Below are 21202 nucleotides of genomic sequence, written 5' to 3'. Positions count from 1 at the left end.
AGATTAAGACTTGCGAAGTTTAATCACATGTGCATTTTCTGTGACCCGCGCCCCGCTGCACTACAGGAACCCGCTGTACCCCAAACAGCCAATAGATGGCGCTGCAAGAACACGTAAGTGCATCATCCGCGTCAATGGGAAAGACTGATAGGGGGCGGGGATTCGAGCCGTCACCCCATGGTGGGAGGAGCCTACAGAAGGACGCGGGAAGGCAAGTGTTCTCCTGTGCGCAGGCGCAGGGTTGGGCACTCCCCCGGGAGTGAGGGCTGCTGGGCCCGATGACGTGGCCTGGCAACGTCCCTGCCGGTGCGGCCTCCGGAGAACCGGCGTCGCTGAAACTGCCCGCGGCCTAGTCCCTGCGCTCGTGTGCTTGTGAACCGGAGCTGGGGACAGCAGTGGCGGTCCGGCCTACTAGGACCAGACAGGGCTGCTGCCATGGGGGAGTGACGCGCCTGCGCCCGCTGTTCCGCGGCAGCGGCAAGACATGAGGAGACCCCGCGGCAGGGGCAGCGGCGGCGGCTCCTGAGCCCGGGGATGGAGGAGAAATACAGCGGGGACGCGCTGACCGGCCCCGGCGGCGGCGGCGGCGGCCTCGGGCGGGTGGACGTGCCCAGCGCTCGGTAAGGGATCGATCCCGACTTGCCGCTTGCGCACTGCAGCCCCGGACGGCAGCTGCCAGCCCGGCGGTTCGGACACACCTTCTCCGGCCTCCCTCGGGCCCCGCACGCGCTACCGAGCCCTGGGTCCTCTTCCGCTGCCTCCCAGCCCGCTGCCTGCCTCTGGGCTCCTTGGCCCCTGTGGCGCCCACTGCAGAACGGACGCTCTGAGATCCAGGAAGCTTCTGCTGGAGTCCTTGGGTTTCGGGGCAGACCGTCAGTCTTAGAACCGCCAGCCAGTTTCTAATCTCAGAAACATTTCTCTTGGCTGTTTCTCCTTCGCGTAGTAGTTTGGTGACAACCTTAACGACGTTTCCCTGTGTAAATTGGGGGAAGGTGTCACTATCATCTCTGAAGAAATCAAAGTACAAGCAGATGAACTTGGGTGTGCAGGTTAACCCAGCACATCAAGAATCCAGCCCCGTCGTTGAGTTTTCTTTTCCTTTTTTGGTTTCTTTTGTTATTTAAATAAGAAGTGTGTGCTCCTTGTCAAAAAAAAAAAAAAAAAAAAATCATAGAGTTTCGCCACCACCCAAAGGCCAGGGACCAAGTAGCACAGTGACACTGTCCAGTGTGTCTTTCCTGACCTGTCCTAAATTCTGAGGTAGTGTTACAGGATGCATAAAATATGGCCCAGCAGTTTGATTAGAACTGGTATTTATTGCCTTCATTTCAAATGAGCTTAAGTTTTTATGGTTCTTTAAAACTTTGAGGTTTAAAAATTATTTTGATAAATTCCTGAGAACTGTAGTAACAGCTTTACTGACAACTTTTTTGTGAAAAATCAAAACACCACGTATCTTGGAGCAGAACTTCAACCACCTGCATTTTTGTAGCATAAATTTTCTAATCTATTTTGAGCAGTTCATTTTGTAAATATCAGCATATATCAGATGTTAATTTTTGACCCACGACAACTAAATGCAATGAGATAGTGGTCTAGATTTGGTAGTAGTGAAAGGAAAATGCTATAAAATGACATGACCATGTCAGTTGACAAAATTGGACTATGGACTACAGATGAAAGTTTCATATCATTAAGTTTCCTGTTGCTAACCCTACTGGTTTTATAGAAGAATGCCCACATTCTTATTTAGGAGTAAAGAAACACTGATGTATTTTACTTACTCTCAAATAATGGGAGGGGGGAGCTGTTTGAGAGAATAATAAAGCAAATGAGACAATATGTTTACAATTAAGGTGTCTAGATACAGGGCATGCTATTTTTATAGATTCTGTGTTAACTTGGAATTATTTCTAAACGAAATAGTTTCAATGCTTTTTTTACTCAAGAGCTTATTGTCTTAGGTAGGTAAATGTGATAAACAATCCTTTGCCATCTTGTTTGCTCAGCAGAGTTGTCCTATGTTGGTTCATTGCAGAACCAAAGTCAGTTCAGGACTGGCTGAATTTTGATGGATTCCAGGTTACAAAAGTTTTCTTTATATAGGCTGAAAAACAAATACTGGTGTAATCTCCAACAGAAACTGACTGTGGTGGCACATGCCTGTAGTAATCCCAGCTATTCAGGAGGCTGAGGCAGGAGGATCAAAAGTTTGAGACCAGCCTAGCAATTTAGCAAGACCCTGTCTCAAAATAATACATTAAAGGCCGGGATATAGTTCACTGGCAGGGAACTTGTTTAGCATGGGTTTGATCCCCAGTATCTCAAAAAAGCAACAACTAATTGATAAAAAAAAAAAAAAAAAAAAAAAAATTCTTTAATTGAAGATATTTTTATGCCTGAATTCACAAATATGTACTGTTTTAAATGTATTTATTTTTATGTGGTGCTAAGAATCGAACCCAGTGCCTCACATATGCCAGCCCCTTGGACTGTTTTAAATAGGGTTGTCTGTCTGTTTTTTGTTTCTTTTGTTTGTTTTCCCTTACATAACTAGGGATTGAACCCAGGAGCACTTAACCACTGAGTCACATCCCCAGCCTATTTTATTTTTTATTTTGATAGGGTCTCACAAAGTTACTGAGACTGACTTCAGACTTACAGTCCCTCCTACCTCAGCCTCCCAAGTCACTGGAACTACAGATATGCACCCCATGCCAAGCTCTGTGTGTGCGTGTGTGTGTGTGTGTGTGTGTGTGTGTTGATTTAAAAAAGGAATAAAGAAAATTGGTGTGTCAGAAAGATCATAAGAGTAATAACATCAATATGTATTTTACATATATAAATGCTCCGTATGACTAAATCTTGGCATTCAAGTGCCTTATTTTTCAAGTTTTATTAATAATTTAGTCAGAAGTTATTTAGAAATCTATATATTACTCACCTTCTTAAAACAAGTGCATTATAAATATAGCTTAGTAGTAGACCACTTGCCTGGCTGAGGCCCTGGGTTTGATCCCCAACACTACAAAAAGAAATTACATATGTAAGAATATATAGACAGAGATACAAAATTTACCTTTTCCTTAATGATTTGTAGTCATGATGAGCAGCATCCCATGAACTGAGTAAATACAATACTGTCTTCAAGGGCTGCTTCCCAGTGTTCGTGTTTTACTTTGCTGCTGCCTGTATTTTGAAATATTCTTCCTTTTCCATGCTTTTATTTCCAACACAGTCTTCAATACAGACTATATCTCAAACTCTGTGGAGATATCCTTCCCTTCCCTAGTCACTTCTACTACATGTGTTCTTTTCAAACTCTGTTCAGTGGATCACATAGATTTGTCTACTTGCCAGTCTCCGTAGACCTCAAGCTTCTTGAATGCAGGTCTCTGCTATGCATTTAGTGTCTCAGCTATTACCTAGAAATGTGTTTAATTGTAAGAAACAAAAATAACAGAGGCTTAAACAAATAAAGCTTCTTTCTCACAACAAAGAAACCAGGGGTTCCTGGTGTTTGTTCAGAGTCCTCAGTGTTACCATCTGGGAGGCAAGTTCTTTTTGTCTTTCCTCTCTGCCATTAATTCTTAGTGTATTGGCTTTCATATTCAGGCTTGTTATAATCCCAAATAGCCATTTGGGATTAAAATTGTGCAGATAAATTTTAAATAAAATCCTCCCACTAAGGCAGGAATGAGGTTGAGGAAATAATTCCAATTACATCTTGCCCTTTTATGTGGAAGAGGGAAGGCTGTACCTGAAACCACTTTGTCAGTAAGTGAACAAGGACTATTTGAAGAATAAATAGCCCTATGGAGGATGTATGTATAACTGGGAATAGATGAGAACCCTCAAAAGCCTTTTGAATGAACTTTGGTCTTCTGAGTAATATTAAAAAGAACAAGCTAAGGAGACATGGTATTGACCCTGTCTAGCTCTCTGTGCTTCATCTTCCCAATCTGCAACTTGAGAGGAACTGGACTAGAGAATTTCTGAAGGTGTTTTTTTAACCTCTTAAATGTTAATGTCCTAACATTTTTCCCCCAACATCTGCTTTTAGACCTACATAACTGCTAGAGATTTGGCAGGCTTTGTAGAAGGGTCCTGCTTGGAGGTTGTAGCCTGGCTTTTGGGATGTTAAAATTAAAGTAGAGAAGGAAAGCAGGGCTAAGAAGAGAAACTTCTTTTTAATCTCCACAGTTTTATCCAGTGCCTCATCCTTCCTGTCCTCTTTGCTTCATGTCCAGACCTAAGCAGAGGCTAAGCCTTATGACTCATGTGGTGGTTGAGAAAGGATGTTGCCTGGCTGTGTGGGACAAGAACCTGGGAATCCAGTTACTTAGAAGACTTTCCTCAAGGATCCTCCCTTTGCAGCTTCCCACATCCTTTCTCAAATGCTTGTGGTTCCTGGGCCTTTTCACCTCTCTAGTTCAGGGCATTTGAATTTTCAATATTCACTGTAATCACTTGGCAAGTTAGAGGAAGAGAAAACCTAAGGTGTTTACCATTTCTTTGCTTCTTCCTGAGTGACTGTTGTTGAGTTTCATCACAGATAGAATATAGTTCCTATTTTTGTTTTCCTTATTTGTTTGGAGTAATTGATAAATTAAAAGACATATTACAGGGGCTGGAGTTGTGGCTCAGTGGAAGAGCACTTACTTGCCTGGCACGTGTGAGGCACTGGGTTTGATCCTTAGCACCACATAAAATACAAATACATACGTGTGTGTGTGTGTGTGTGTGTGAGAGAGAGAGAGAGAGAGATAAAGACGTTACAAGCTGGGCACAGTGGCACACACCTATAATTCCAGCTACCTGGGAGGCTGAGGCAGGATGATCGCAAGTTTGAAGCCAGCTTCAGCACTTTAAAAAGGCCCCCAGCAACTGAGCCAGAGTCTGTCTCAAAATAAAACAAAAAGGGCTGGGGATGTGGGGGTGTGGCTCATTGGTTAAGCACCCCTGGGTTCAATCCCCATTACCAAAAAAATAAAAAGCATATTATAGCCAGACATGGTAGCACTTGTAATCCCAGCAATGCAGGAAGCTAAAACAGGAGAATCACAAGTTTGAGGCCAGCCTTGGCAATTTAGTGAGACCCTGTCTCAAAATAAAAAGGACTGGACCAGGTATAGCCAAAGGAATGAGAAGTTATGCTCCATTTGTGTACAATGTGTCAAAATGCATTCTACTGTCATGTACAACCAATTAGAACAAATTTTTTAAAAAGGAGTAGAGTGTAGCTTAGTGACAGCTGGTTAACCAAGACCATCTTTATTTTTAGTTTGTTGCTTTTTTAAAAAAAGTAGACTGTATCTATATATATTATCATTCATATACGTTGAAAAGAAACCAGTAGTATAATATACACCAGAATGTTAACAATTGTTATCATGTGTATAATGAGTAGTTTGGGTTTGTTTGGCTTTTTTGTTTTATTTCATATTTATTTATGTGTATATCTTTGAATTCTGTAATGGTATCTCCTGTAAGAAGAAATAAGAAAGAGTTCCTTGTGATTTCAATGATACTGAAAGTTGTTTGTGCTTTTATTTTTCAGATTAACAAAATACATTGTGTTACTATGTTTCACTAAAGTTTTGAAAGCTGTGGGACTTTTTGAATCATATGATCTCCTAAAAGCTGTTCACATTGTTCAGTTCATTTTCATATTAAAACTTGGGTGAGTATGTTCCTTATTTTCTAAGTTAAACCATGCTAGAAGCTAGGCATGATGGCATATACCTATAGTCCCAGGACTTGGGAAGTTGAGGCAGGAAAATCACTTGAGCCCAGGAGTTCAAAGCCAACCTGGCAACTTGGCAAGACAAAAAAAAAAAAAAAATCTCAAACATGCTGAACTGCATTTCCTATATAATCCCTTCATTGTGTACTACATTCTCTTCTACATACAGTAATTCATTCTTCCTAAATTGAGATTTCTGGAGCTTGAAATTGATCGTGACCACCCTCTGCTACTTTATGTATTACTAAAAATCTATTAAACTCTTGGGAGTATAATTTTGGTGATCTAAGAAAGAGATTCTTGACTAAAGAAATTTAAGCACCAGTTGTGTGCAACTGGGGGAGACAGGGAATTGAACCCAGAGCTTTGCACATGCTAGATAAGTACTCTTCCACTGTGGTACATCCCCAGCCCCTTTTATGTTTTATTGTGAGATGGAGACTCATTAAATTATCCAGGTTGGTCTTGAACTTCCAATCTTCCTGCAACAGCCTCCCAAGTAGCCATGATTACAGGCATGTGCCACCTTGTGTGGCACATTTTTATATCACGTTTTGGCAAAAGTAGCAACATATAATTAGTACTTTATTTCTATCATATTGGTTCAAGATTTGTTATTATTGAACTCTAGAGAAAATAAGCATTATTTCTCTTTTGTATGTCAAGGTATTAAAAAATATTGAGACTCCACTTATGTGGTGTGAACTAGTTCCAAAGACAATTACAAAAGAATAATTCCCCAAAATGTTGCCATGGAAACCTTGTTAGAATAAGTATAGTTCTCCAGTGTAGTTCTTTAGAGGACAACATATCTTTCAAGTTCTGGTACATTTATTTAAAATAAGCGTACTTACTTAAAACCACATCTTGTATTTAATATTGATTAATATGTTACTGTTTTAATATTTACAGGACTGCATTTTTTATGGTTTTGTCTCAAAAACCATTTTCTTCTGGGAAAACTGTTACCAAACATCAGGTAAAGTTTTTGCAGAATCATTTATTCCTTGCCCATTTTTTAATCAGGGATACTTGGAAAAATAACTTAAATGTTCAACAGAAAATATGTACAACTACTCTGCTCTTGACTTATTTGACATATGTTTGGTTTATGTCACAAATTAGAAACCTAGGGCTGGGGATGTAGCTCAGTTGGTAGAGTGCTTGCCTCACAAGCACAAGGCCCTGGGTTCAATCCCTAGCACCACCACCAAAAAAAAAAAAAAAAAAAAAAAAAAAAAAAGGCCCTGTCTCAAAATAAAAAAAAAAATGAAAAAAACTGGGGTTCTAGCTCAGTGGTTAAAAAAAAAAAAAAGAAACCTATACCAGGATTTTTATTAGAATGACAAATTTAAGTATTTGTGTTTTAGAGACAGAACATTTTTTAAAATAGGATTAATATTTTAAACCCTATTTTACATTTCTTTCTGTTTTCAAATAATTGGAGCACTAAAAATTCCTGGTAGAAAAGAATTTGAAGACTAAATCATTCCACATTCCTAGGAAACTGGTTTGAAACTGAGAAAACAGAAAATTGTAAAAAAAGTATTTCAAGAGCTAACAACAGACAAGAACACAGATAATGGAAACTACTGTCTTGCAAATCTAGAATTAATCAAGGGATCTTAGCAATTCTAATTTTAATTTTAAAATATGTAGTTTTTTAGCTTTTAAAATGTTTGTTACTTTTTTTTTTTTAATTTTTTTAGTTGTAGATGAACACAACCCCTTTATTTTATTTATTTATTTTTATGTGGTGCTGAGGATTAAATCAGTGCTTCACATATGCTAGGCAAATGCTCTACCACTGAACTACAACCCTAGCCCCCTATTTTTCTCCTTATGTGTTACCATTTTTATCATTTTATCTTTTCATGTTTATTTAAAATTGAGATATTTAGTAAAACGTGACTGAAATTTTTCATTTTTTTGTTTCTATTTATAGTGGATCAAAATATTTAAACATGCAGTTGCTGGGTGTATAATTTCACTCTTGTGGTTTTTTGGCCTTACTCTCTGTGGACCACTAAGGTAAATAAAAGTGTATATTTAGAATGTTTGTTCATATTTCCTCATTTTGAATGTTAATTTTGTTCTACTTTATTTTCTGTCAAGTATTTATTTGTACAAACGCTTTTATCACTTCTATAGCTTTGGATAGAATTCAACAGAGAGAAAGAATAACTGGCTTGTGGATTAGTTCTTTGGTGAATTCCATAATGTATTTACTCATGATCTGTCGTAGATACTTTACTAGTTAGCATCCAAGGAGTTTCAGAAAATGTTTATCATAAGTGGCTTTTTTTAAAAATCACTTATTAGTGATCATTTTACTTGCTGATTTAGAAGCTAAAAGGTCTGAAATGGTAAATAAAATCAACCAATAAGGAGAGACACAAGTATTTAAAAGTGTGTGTGTGTGTGTGTGTGTGTGTGTGTGTGTGTGTGTGTGTGTATTGGGAATTTAATCCAGGGGTGCTTTACCTCTAAGCTACATTCCTAGCCCAGCCCCTTTCCACCCCCACCCCCAGCCCCTTTTTGTATTTTATAGGGACAGGGTCTTGCTGAGTTGCTTAGCCTAAGTTGCTGAGGCTGGCTTTGAAACTAGCAGTCCTCCTACCTCAGCCTCCCAAGCCACTGGGATTATAGGCATGCACCACCACACCCAGTGTATTTTGACATATTATTCATGTACAACTTCCTGTTCTTCTGGTTGTACATGATGTGGAATTATATTGGTCATGTATTTATATATGAACATAGGAAAGTAACGTCCAATTCATTCTACTGTTTTTCCTATTCCCATTCCCCCTTTATTCCCCTTTGTCTAACTTTTTGGCCCAATTCTATAAGTGACTTGTAAACAAATGTTTTGAAATAGATTATTAGTCATCAGATTAAAGGTGGCAAGTTAAGTAGACTCCCATTTCTTGTTCCCCTAGACCTATACAGAGTAATCTTTAGTTGTGCTGATGGGCCTGTTTAGAGAAGAAATGCTTAAGGACACTTAATAGAATTAGAACATGAAATTGTACATAAGCCTCCTTTTAATATTTTTTCTATTTCTAATTGGTTTTATTTACTTAGTAAGTATAAGAAAAAGTACCTTGCCAATCATGAGGGGGAGTGTGAGGATAAGAGGTGAAGAGTAAAATGAAGAATCTCACTCAAAATAGTGGGTGAACAGTAGGGAGAATGATGAATGAGAAATACTTTGTGTAACATTCTTTTCCCTCTCTCAGACATTAGAATAGCTTCTGGGATGGGGTCCCTTTGGGTGGTTTGCCCTGTGCTTTGTCAGCTGCAGAGTATGTATAAATCCAAATGTCATATCCCTGTCCATAATAGCAACAGCATCCAAAAGGGTGGGAAAGCTGGCAAAATTTCTCAGCTTGGGTACAACTTTTTCAATTTGTTCTTGACTATAAGTGAATAGTACTGCTGCTTACATCTGTTAAGATCTTAAATTTCTTACAAAGTTATGTTTTAGTTCATATGCTATTAAATCACTGTCTCTATGTAGTAAGATAGGGAAGGAAGGGGGAAATAACTTAAACTCTTACTTGGCTCCTTCTTTAGTCATCTACCTCCTACTTTTGCAACTCCTGACCACCACCAACACTGCTGCTCTTATTCTTTGACTAAAACCATCATGCAGTTACTCAATTAGAAAGACTCTTTCAAGTTGAATGTGGTGGCACATGCCTATAATTCCAGTCACTGGGGATGCTGAAGCAGGAGGATCCCAAGTTCAAGGCCAGACTCAATAATTTGCCAAGACCCTGTCTTAAAATAAAAAGGGCTGGTGACATAGTTCAGTGATGGAGCCAATCACCAGTACCTCCCAAAAAAAGAAAGATTCCTTCCATATTTCATAGTCTGTCTAATTTTAGGTTAGTATTGCTATGTTGATATATTTTCTTAAATTTCCAAATTTTAACAGAACCAAAGTTATCATCAATGTGCTCTCATTACAGATTTTTAGGTAAAGAGAAAAAGTGAAAACTTATTTAATAAGCAGCTGAAATCACTGCTGTTTAGACCTCATAAACCTCCTTATGACTGGATATAATGTTTCTTATATAATGTTTCAAAGAAGTATTTCAACCTAAGAAAGAATAAATATAGACAAAAATATGTTTGAAGAATAATAAAATGACATACATGTATCTTAACACTAAGCCCCCAGAATAAAACCTTATCAATACCTTTGAAGCCCTATGTCTCTCCTGATTATATCTCTTCCTTTCCCTTTGAATATAACCAACATCTTAAGTTTTGTTTTTCATTCTGTCCATTTTTTTGTAGTTTATTTTTTCCCCTCTCTTTCTCTTTTCTTCCTACTTTCTTTTAGTGTTTAACTTTGCAAGTTTTTTACTTTCTATAAATGGAATTACACTGCATTTATTTTTCTGCAACATGCTTCTTCCATTCAGTGTTATGCTATATATATAGTATGTGTGTGTGTGTGGTGTGGTGTGGTGTGTGGTGTGTGTGTGTGTGTGTGTATATACTTTTTTTTTTTTTTGATACGGGAGATTGAACCCATAGGTGTTCAACCACTGAGTCACAGCCACAGCCCTTTTTGTATTTATTTTGAGACAGAATCTCAGTTGCTTAGGGCCTTGCTAAGTTGCTGAGGCTGGCTCTGAACTTGCACTCCTCCTGCCTCAGCCTCCTAAGCATCTGGGATTATAGGCATGCACCACCATGCCCAACTCAGTACATAATTTTTATAGCAGTTTCTTTTTTTTTTTTTTTAATAATTCATGTCTTAAAATTCACCTTTCTTAAAGGTGAATTTTTAAGTTTTTTTTAGCTGTTGATGGACACAATACCTTTTATTTTATTTTATTTTATTTTTACATGGTGCTGAGGATCAAACCCAGTGCCTCACATGTACTAGGCAAGTGCTCCATCACTGAGCTACAACCCCAGCCCAAAATTCACCTTTTTAAAATGTTCACCAGAATTGGTTATAGCATGCACCTATAGTCCCACCTACTTGGGAAGTTGAGGCAGAACAATCACTTGAGTCCAGGAGTTCAATGCCAACCTGAGTAACATAGTAAGATCTTGTCTCCAAAAAAATAAAGTGTCCACTTCAACCAGGCTGCCACATACCTGTAATTCTACAGACTCCGGAGGCTCAGGCAGGAGGATTGCAAGTTGGAGGCCAACTTCAGCATTTTAGCAAGGCCCTAAGCAGCGTAATGAGACCTTGTCTCAAAATAAAATATCAAAAGGGCTGGGGATATGGCTCAGTAGTTAAGCATCCCCAGGTTCAATCTCCAGTACCTACCCCCCCCCCCAAAAAAGTATATACTTCAGTATTTCACATATCAATAAGAGTTCATTCGTTCTTACTCTGTATAATAAATAGTTCACTGAGTGGTAATACTCTAGTTTATATTATTTATGCTTTTATTAGTGGATAAGTAAGTTGTTTACCCTTTGGGCTTACTGCCAGCAGTGCTGATGTGAGCAATCTCATAAGTATTTCCTGATACACACATACAAGAAATCCATATGATTACCATTAGTAGTGGTCTTATTGGATATTTGTAGGGTCAACCTTTCTAAGGTACTTAATACCAAAATGTTTTCCATAGCAATTGTACCTACTTACTTGTCTCATAATGTATGATATTTTGTTAATTCAAGGGAAATATTTATTTTCTTTTCTTGTACTTTAGATCATGCTTCCTGATAAAGGTCATAAATGATATTTTTTTTCCATAGGACTTTGCTGCTATTTGAACACAGTGATATTGTTGTTATCTCACTACTCAGTGTATTGTTCACTAGTTCTGGAGGAGGACCAGCAAAGGTAGATTTTCCATTATCAATTACTCGGAAATTGAAAGTATAGTTGCAAAATATTATCCAAAGCAAAAAAAAAAAAAAAAAAAAAAAAAAAAAAAATTTACCATTTATAAGAATGCAGGGTGGGGAAAGAATGCAGGGGGTTTTATGTTGGCTTTGTTGGTTTTATATTTTTCTTACAAAAATATTTTTCTTGTGTTTTTTAATTTTGAAATGATTAGATTCCTAGAAAGTTTAAAAAAAAAAAAAAAGAGAGAGAGAGATAGAGATCTACCTTTCAGTTTCCCCCAAAGATTAACTTCTTACCCAACAAAAGTACACTATCAAAGCCACCAAACTGATGTTGGTACAACCCATAGATCTTATCCAGATTTTACTAGTTTTACATATACCTATGTGTATATATATAGATCTGTGTAGATACTACCACAACCAAGATACAGAGCTGACATAAAACCACAAAGATCTCCTTCCCACACCTGTTCTTAACCCCCATAATTATTTTTGGAAAATACTTATAAACTTGTTATATTTAAAGTCTGATGAACATTCATCCAGCAATTTGCCAATTTGGAATCCCTGTTAAGTAATTCAAGTATTATCCTTTTTGGTGAAGTGATTTACCAATCTATAATTTCAAACTGTTAAAGCTATAATGTTTCTGTTTTACCAAATTAAAAATTTCCTGTGCATGGTACATTATCCTAGACACAGAGGAAAGAAAAAATGAAGACAAGATAAGATAATCTGTGTTCTGTAAAGGACTTTACAGTTAAGTTTATGTTCTCATTTATCAAGTGTAGTGGTAATCACATGTGAATGGCGTAGAGGAAGATAAATAATAAAGTGAACAAAATAACATGCCAAGTAGAGCAGAGTAAAAGAGTGCCCAGACTGCAGATTTCAAATTAGGTCAAATTAGTGTGAGAGCATAGGCCACTCTTTACTCCTTCCCCCTCGGTAAGAGAGTACTCCGAGATAAAATACAAGTGAACTGAAGAATATTGTGTGCTTTTAAAAAAAAGATGTTTGTGAAAACACTAATCTCTAGGTAGAAGAACTCTTCAAGCATAAAAGCAATGGGGGAAAATTTAACAATAAAAAATACTATACTTTCAGGGATCATTTCTCAATAAAATAGAGAAAGGGAATCAGGCAGGGAAGGAGGGGAGGGTAAAGGGGGGTTCTTGGGAACAAAATTTATCAAATTATATTGTGTACATGTACAAATATGTAAGAACAAATTCCACTATTATGCATAATTGCAATGCACCAATAAAATGTAAAAAGAAAAATTGCCACAAATAGAAGTTTTTTGTTTATTTTAAAATGTAAATCACTCCTATCAGTTAAGGAAAATGCTTAAATTCCTCAACAGAAATGAGCAAAAAGCAAAGAAATACAAATGACTTTAAAACACTAAAAAAAAAAAAAGTTTGGCAGCACTAACAGAAATGAAATGAAAATATAAATCTTGCATATCTTCTCATTAATATTAGTAGTGAAATCAGAGCATCTGTCTAGAATGCATTGATTTTTTTAAAAAAATTCATTTTATTTATGTGTGTGTGTATATATGAATATATATGTGTGTATATATATATATATAAATTAAGGTTCTGAAGCACTACAAAATTCTCAGTTGCCCTCTTTGTTAACAGAAGATTAAATTATATTCTCTATTTGAGTGTTGTTGATGTCACCATATCCTAACTCAGTGAAATGTTAAGAACTTTGAAATGATACGTTTTTTATGTAATTAACTTTTGTCATAGTGCCTACCACACTGAAAATTTATCAAGCACAGTGGTAATCATATCAATAGACTAGTATTCCAACTTTTGAACTTTATTAAACTAGAAGTATTGTCTACTAGAAGTATTTTCTCAAGTATTTATACTCACATATAAATATATGAAATATTACACAGATGTATACATATCATGCAGAAAGTACCTATAAATATGGAATATATAGTAATAATACTTTAGGTCATTTTTATATATACCTGACATTCTGAAATGTTTACATCAACTAAGCCAGTGTATCCTTCCTATAATTCCCTTTCATTAAAATCTTTTCCCTGAAATGAGAACATAAACTTAAAAAGTTTTCAGGAGCTGAAAATGTAGCTCTGTGGTCCAGCACTTACCTAGCATGCATGAGGCCCTGGGTTCCAGCCCCAGCACCATATAAAAAAGAAAGTTCATCCGTTTTTTTAATGTGCTTTATTTACATCCTTACTAGACATCACAAATGACTTTGCTAATTTTCTTAACATAGCCTCATGATTCTTCTTCCTTAGAGGAATAAGTAATAACTATAATATTCTCTATTCCTTCCATGTTATGCAGGACAGTAACTCCCTGTTAATCATTCCATAGCTAGTTGGGGCTTTTCAACCAGAAGTAAAGTAACATCTAGGAAGTTTGATTACATAAACATTAATAGTGTGTTCATATTAACATGCCTAGCCACATTAGCAAGGAGATAATCAAAGTTGTCCATATTATGTGTATTAAATCACCTTAAAATATTCTGCAGGAACCAGGCATGATGGCACATCCCTGTAGTCCTAGCAATTCAAGAGGCCAAGGCAGGAGGATCATGAATTCAGAGCCAGCTTCAGCAACTTCTGAAGGCCCTAAGCAACTTAGCAACACCCTGTCTCAATATTAAAAGGGTTAGGGATGTGGCTCATTGGTTAAGTACCCTGGGTTCAGTCCCTGGTGCCAAAAAACATATTCTGCAGATTTGTTGAATCATTTTACATTTATATCTTACTATTAATACTGTAAACTTATGTAAGGGCTTTAATATCAGATGTTATTATTTCTTTAAGTGTTGATTTTTTTTTAATGTTTTGCTTTAGTATTTAATATAATTGTTTTAAGAATCAACTCTTTAAAAAAGATATCCTTTGTATTTTTTTTATTCATTTTCAGACAAGGGGAGCTGCTTTTTTCATAATTGCTGTGATCTGTTTATTGCTTTTCGACAATGATGATCTCATGGCTAAAATGGCTGAACACCGTATCCTTTAAAATGCAGTAGATTGGAGTTAAAGTCTTATAGAAAATAGAAGACTGGCAGAATGAAAAAGAGATGAATGAATTAAACTGATCAATCATGAATGACACAGATTAATGCAGACATCCTAAATCAATATTTAAATTTATTAAATCAATAGTGAATAAATTCATTCTAAATATCTTTTAGATCTCAATATTTTCTAAATAGCCAAAGTTTTCCAAAATGTAAAGACATTGAAAGAATATATTAGAATGTTCTTGTGCTTAAAAAAAAAAAAAAAAAATCATGGGCTGGGGAGATAGCTCAGTTGGTAGAGTGTTCACCTTGTAAGCATGAGGCCCTGGGTTCAATCCCCAGCACCACAAAAAAAAAAAAAAAAAAGAAAAAAGAAAAGAAAAGAAAATCATTTAAATTCCCTTACCTGGTGTTTACTTGCTTGCTCTAAGTTATTATTGCTAGCTCAGCCCCCACTCTTCTCTTGTATAAACTCACCTTTCCAGTCAAATATGTCTACTCATTTTATTCTACAGGCAAGTCCTGTTCCTTCCTATCCACATACTATTGCCCACTCTATTCAGAACTCATAGCAGCCATTATGGTTCTTCTGGTTACTCATACTCACTACCCTAAATCTTATTAGTAAACTAATAATAATTTACTTTGTGACAGTGAGAAAGTATAGCACTTTGAAAAAGCTTAAGCACTGTTACAGTTGTTTTGGAAACAACAAATGAAACATTCCGTTATTTAGTTTGTTTTGTTTTGTTTTTAAGAGAAACATGTTATTGAGGGTAGACAGGTTTGTGACAACCAGACTAGTCTGTATTCAAAACAATAATGTAGCTAAAATTTGAAAAAAGGACTTCAGGTTTTGAAGAGTTAATATTTGGAATTTTTTTCTTTACTCCAACTCCCTTAGCTGAAGGACATCATGACAGTGCTCTAACTCACATGCTGTACACAGCCATTGCCTTCTTAGGTGTGGCAGATCATAAGGTACGTTCTTTCCTTTGTTGTTAATGTGATCAAAAGATTTTGAAAAGTCATAGCAACTATAACTTTAAAAGTACATTTAGGGCTGGGTTTGTGGCTCAGTGGTGGAGCACTTGCCTAGCATGTGTGAGGCCCTGGGTTCGATTCTCAATACTGCATATAAATAAGTAAAATAAAGGTCCATTGACAACTAAAAAAACATTTAAAAAAGCGGGGGGTGGGGGGGAGCCTGGAGTTATGACTCAGTGGTAGAGCGCTCATTTATCATGTGTGAGGCACTGGGTTAGATTCTCAGCACCACATATAAATAAATGAGTAAAAAATAAAGGCCTATCAACATCTAAAAAGTATTTTTTTTAAAAAAAGTATATTTAAGGGGCTGGGGATGTAGCTCAGTGGTAGAGTGCTGGCCTAGCCCTTGTGAAGTATTGGGTTCGTACCCAATACCGCCCCCCCCCAAAAAAATGCATTTAAAATAAGGTGTGATGGCTAATGATTATTATCCTGGCAATTCTGGAGACTGAAGCAGGAGGATCACAAGTTACATACCAGCCTCTGCAATTTAGTGAGAGCCTGTCTCAAAAGAAAATATTAAAAGGACTGGGGATGTGACTCAGTTATAGAGTGCCCCTGGGTTTAGTCCCCAATATCCCCCCCAAATAAAAAAACAAGATACAATAAGTAATCAGGGTGTAGAACTCAGTAGTAGAATGCTTGCCTAGCATGTGCATGGCCCTGGGTTAGAATCCCTAGCACCACAAAAATAATTTTTTTTAATTATTGGTAAATTACAATATTGCCTCCCACTTAAGTAGTTAGGTAATTGGGAATACAAGAAAACCATACTGGTCCCATTTCTTCATATATGTATTTAGGATTGAATATTGGACTGTGTGTTTCCAATGACACTTACCTAATTTTATTCATAGGGTGGAGTACTATTGCTAGTACTGGCTTTGTGTTGCAAAGTTGGTTTTCATACAGCTTCCAGAAAGCTCTCTATAGATGTTGGTGGTGCCAAACGTCTTCAGGCTTTATCCCAGCTTGTTTCTGTGCTTCTTTTGTGCCCATGGGTCATTGTTCTTTCTGTGACAACTGAGGTAAGAACAAGAATTTATTAGTAATTAAAATAAATTGCTATAACTTATAAATTTTAGTCCAGTATATTTAGTCTAAATATGAAGTTGAAAGTGGCTTAAATTATCCTCTTTTTTTTTGTAATTTTTTTAAATGTGGAATTAATGTTATTGCTTATAAAAATACAAGTGAGGGGTTGGGGAGATAGATCAGCTGGTAGAGTGCTTGCCTCACAAGCACAAGGCCCTGAGTTCGATCCCCAGTACTGCGCAAAAAAAAAAAAAAACAAAAAAATACAAGTGAAACATTATTACATTTACATATCCCTCATATTCCTATGGCCCAAACAAATCATTTGAAGAAATAACAGTTTGACTTAGGCTCAAGGATTGTGGGTCAACTAGTAGTTATAAAATTATTATTAAATAATATACTTTTATTTTTAGGAAAGAGGATTGCAAGTTTAAAGCCTCAGCAACTTAGCAAGACCCTGTCTCAAAATAAAAATTGAAAAGGCCTGGAGATATGGCTCAGTAGTTAAAAGCCCCTAGGTTCAGTCCCTGGTACCCAAAAATATATATACATATGTACTTTTTTTTTAATACTTTGGAGAATAGTGGGAAAATGTACCAATTGTTTATAACTCATATATATTAAGTTGGCATTTTATGAATCATAACAAGGATTAACAAAAATATAACATCTTGTAAAATGTGATCTTGATGTACATATAGTATTGACTCTTTTCTTTTTTTCCCCAGAGTAAAGTTGAGTCTTGGTTTTCTCTCATTATGCCTTTCACAACGGTTATCTTTTTCGTGATGATCCTGGACTTCTATGTGGATTCCATTTGTTCAGTCAAAGTGGAAGTTTCCAAATGTGCCCGTTATGGGTCCTTTCCCATTTTTATTAGTGCTCTTCTTTTTGGAAATTTTTGGACACATCCAATAACAGACCAGCTTCGGGCCATGAACAAAGCAGCACACCAGGAGAGCACTGAACACGTCCTGTCTGGAGGAGTGGTAGTGAGCGCTATATTCTTCATTTTGTGTAAGCATTTTTCCTTTTGTTTTATTTTAACATTATTTTCATGGACTTGGTGTTCAAATTATTTATTTGATTTGGAAATTTGTTCACTGCTTGCATTTCAGTACTTTTTGACAGTTGCTATATTGTTTTTGGTAACTTGAACTTTGAAAGCTTTGTAATATACTTTTCTTTCTCTTTGCAGCTGCCAACATCTTATCATCTCCCTCTAAAAGAGGACAAAAAGGTACCCTTATTGGATATTCTCCTGAAGGAACACCTCTTTATAACTTCATGGGTGATGCTTTTCAGCATAGCTCTCAGTCGATCCCTAGGTTTATTAAGGAATCACTAAAACAAATACTTGAGGAGAGTGACTCTAGGCAGATCTTTTACTTCTTGTGCTTGAATCTGGTAAGATTTTTAAATATTGGTGTCATATCTTAAAAGCTCAATATTTTAATTTTGGCAGAGTGCTATAATTCTAGTACTTCCCAAATTTCTATAATTAGAGATGGGCTAAAATTTATATTTTCTTTGAGTAGAAGCAAGATCAAGAATCATATTCAGATTACTTAAGCAAATAATTTTTGAGGAATTGTGTGGAAGCATTGATTTAGTATGCTATTTCAAATCAATAAATATAGTAGTTTTTAAGAAGTTTAGGGGCTTGGGTTGTGGCTAAGTGGTAGAGTGCTTACTTAGCACGTGTGAGGCACTGGGTTCGATTCTTAGCACTGCATATAAATAAATGAATAAAAATAAATGTCTATCAACACCTAAAAATTTTTTAAATATTTTTAAAGTTTAATCTCTTTATGAGTATATCCTAAACCATCAGTTGCTAACATTTTAGAACCTTATTAATTTTTTACAGACATATAAAATAAAACAATCTCCTTAAAAGTTTATAAGATGGATATATCTGATTTTACTTAGCTTCTTAGAATTTATTTGAAATGAGGTTTCTAGTATAAGTGGCAGTTAAATGACTAAAGATGCAGAGTTTAAGCAGATCTTCAAAGAAGATTTGGGTAATTAAAAGTCCTCATGAATAAATTGATAAATCTCTATTGAAATATATTTCCCAACATACTCTTTCCTTTTTTTTTTTTTAAACATCTTTTAGCTTTTTACCTTTGTGGAATTATTCTATGGTGTGTTGACCAATAGTCTGGGTCTGATCTCAGATGGATTTCACATGCTGTTTGACTGCTCTGCTTTGGTAATGGGACTTTTTGCTGCCCTAATGAGTCGATGGAAAGCAACGCGGATTTTCTCCTATGGGTAGGTACATGGTCAAGGTAATACAGGACAATGAAAAAAATCTTAAGTGCACATTCCACCTTAGGGAATAAAATTATATTACTTTTGATACAGATAATTTTCAGACATTGATTTTTCTTTTAGTTTGAAGTAGATAAAAAAGGATATGAACTAAGCATTTGATAAGTACAAATGGCAGTGAACTCAAGATCATCCTCCTTGATAAATCCTTTTTCATAGGCAGTGAGAAAGACAGTTAAAATCTTTAGATGTTTGCCCAACATGTTTCTTTGAATCTATGAACTGTGCATGATCATTCACATTTTTTTTTTTTTTTTTTTTTTTTTTGCGGTGCTGTGGATTGAACCCAGGCCTTTTGCTTACAAGGCAAGCACTCTACTGACTGAGCTATCTCCCCAGCCCCCATTCACATCTTTGTTGTTAAAAAGCGTATTCAAAATTTGAAGTGATCACATATGAAAAATCCTTTCATTAGTCAATTCACATATCAGAATCCCTTTTGTACAAAGTATTTTGATAAGACCTACTCTAAATTAATAAATTTAGTTTTTAACTTTATATTTTGAAAGGTGGATGAAGCAGAGCTACAAATAATTTTGGTACAAAGCAGAATCTCTGTGCCATAACAGATAGAGAGAGTACATCAAGGATTTATAGGAGAGAAAATAACTTCTTGCTAAGAAATTAGGAAAGGCAGCCAAGTACAGTGGTACATACCTGTAATCCCAGCTACTTGGGAGGCTAAGGCAGGAGGATCCTAAGTTTAAGACCAGCATGGGCAAAACAGCAAGAGCCTGCATCAAAGTAAAATAAAAGGACTTGCTTAGCTGTTGAGTGCTTGCCTAGCATACATGAGTCTCTGGGTTCAATCCCCAGCACTGGAAATAATAATAATAATAACAACAACAACAAAGACTTTTATATCCAGGATACTTTTGACTATATAAAATTTCAACAGATATATGTATAAAAGGACTTTTATATGATATTTTAAATCATGATAATTTTCTATTGTTCATTAAGTAGTTTGAAAATCTGGATTTGTTTCCTAACTTATAAACTAATATTATCTGTACTTTAAAAATACTTGTCATTTTCCTTGTCTAAACAAATATTCTATGTTTTTAGGTATGGCCGAATAGAAATTCTCTCTGGATTTATTAATGGACTTTTTCTGATAGTAATAGCTTTTTTTGTGTTTATGGAGTCAGTAGCTAGATTGATTGATCCTCCAGAATTAGACACAAACATGTTAACAGTAAGTCTTTTTCTTTTCCTATTTGAATTTCTACTTGTACTTAAAGTTTTTCTGTATATGGAGTTTAACTATTTGTTGTTTTAACCTAAGAAAAATTTTATTTTTATTTAACTTACTTTCTTGCTATATAGTCCTCCATTGCCTGAGGTTTCACTTTTTGTAGTTTTCATGGTCTAAAAATATTAAATTCCATAAAAATATTAAATATTCCACAAATTAATTCCAAAGTTTTAAACAACTTTTATTACATTTTTATAATTATTCTATTTTATTATTCTTGTTGTTGTTAAGCTCTTACTGTGCCCAATTTATAAACTAAATTTTATAATTTTATAAACTAAATTTTATATATTTTTATACAAATGTACAGGAAAAGCAAAGTATATATAGAATTCATTACTATCTGTGGCTTCAGGCATCCACTGGAGGCCTTGAAACATCTCCCAAGAATAAGGAAAAACTACTGTGTTTACATTTACACCAATGACTCTTAGAAATGATTTTTTTCTCTTAATATTTTAGTAGTCAGAATGTTAGATTATATTGTAAAACACAGGTTTCTTTCTGACGTATTAAATGTTTTTCCTTAAAGTTGGTTTTTCTTTTTTTATTATGTTTTGTTTTGCTTTGTTTTGGTACTGGGGATTGAACCCAGGGGTACCTTAACACTCAGTTATATCCCCAGCACTTTTTAATTCTGAGACAGTGTCTCACTGAGTTGCTTAAGGCCTCATCAAGTTGCTGAGGCTGGCCTGGAACTTGTGATCTTCCTGCCTCAGCCTCCTGAGTTGCTGAAATTATACATGTGCACCACCACACTCAGCTAAAGATTTATTTTTAAATACCTGAGGAAATTTGTACAATGTTAGAAATGAAATCAGAAAAACATTAAAATTTTAAAGGTTTTACTCTACAGGTTATGTCACTACCATAGAAACATTTAATGTTCTCTCTGT

General features: G+C 35.8%; 1 protein-coding gene across 1 annotated transcript in view; it reads left to right on the top strand.

Moving 5' to 3' along the window:
- The first annotated feature begins 245 nt into the window (after positions 1-245).
- SLC30A5 (solute carrier family 30 member 5) overlaps positions 246-21202 on the top strand; it is a 30811-nt gene continuing 9854 nt past the window's right edge. Inside the window, exons 1-12 of the mRNA XM_079145199.1 lie at positions 246-620; positions 5561-5683; positions 6659-6725; positions 7692-7777; positions 11489-11576; positions 14518-14605; positions 15525-15601; positions 16528-16698; positions 17437-17725; positions 17907-18115; positions 18831-18988; positions 20117-20246. Coding sequence (XP_079001325.1) covers positions 535-620; positions 5561-5683; positions 6659-6725; positions 7692-7777; positions 11489-11576; positions 14518-14605; positions 15525-15601; positions 16528-16698; positions 17437-17725; positions 17907-18115; positions 18831-18988; positions 20117-20246 — 1572 coding nt within the window. The 5' untranslated portion in view covers positions 246-534. The remainder of the gene's footprint in view (positions 621-5560; positions 5684-6658; positions 6726-7691; positions 7778-11488; positions 11577-14517; positions 14606-15524; positions 15602-16527; positions 16699-17436; positions 17726-17906; positions 18116-18830; positions 18989-20116; positions 20247-21202) is intronic.

The sequence above is a fragment of the Sciurus vulgaris genome, assembly GCF_902686455.1.
Source record: "Sciurus vulgaris genome assembly, chromosome: 6".
Taxonomy (NCBI): domain Eukaryota; kingdom Metazoa; phylum Chordata; class Mammalia; order Rodentia; family Sciuridae; genus Sciurus; species Sciurus vulgaris.
The sequence above is the reverse complement of the archived record's forward strand: the minus strand, read 5'-3'. Positions and strand labels throughout refer to the sequence as shown.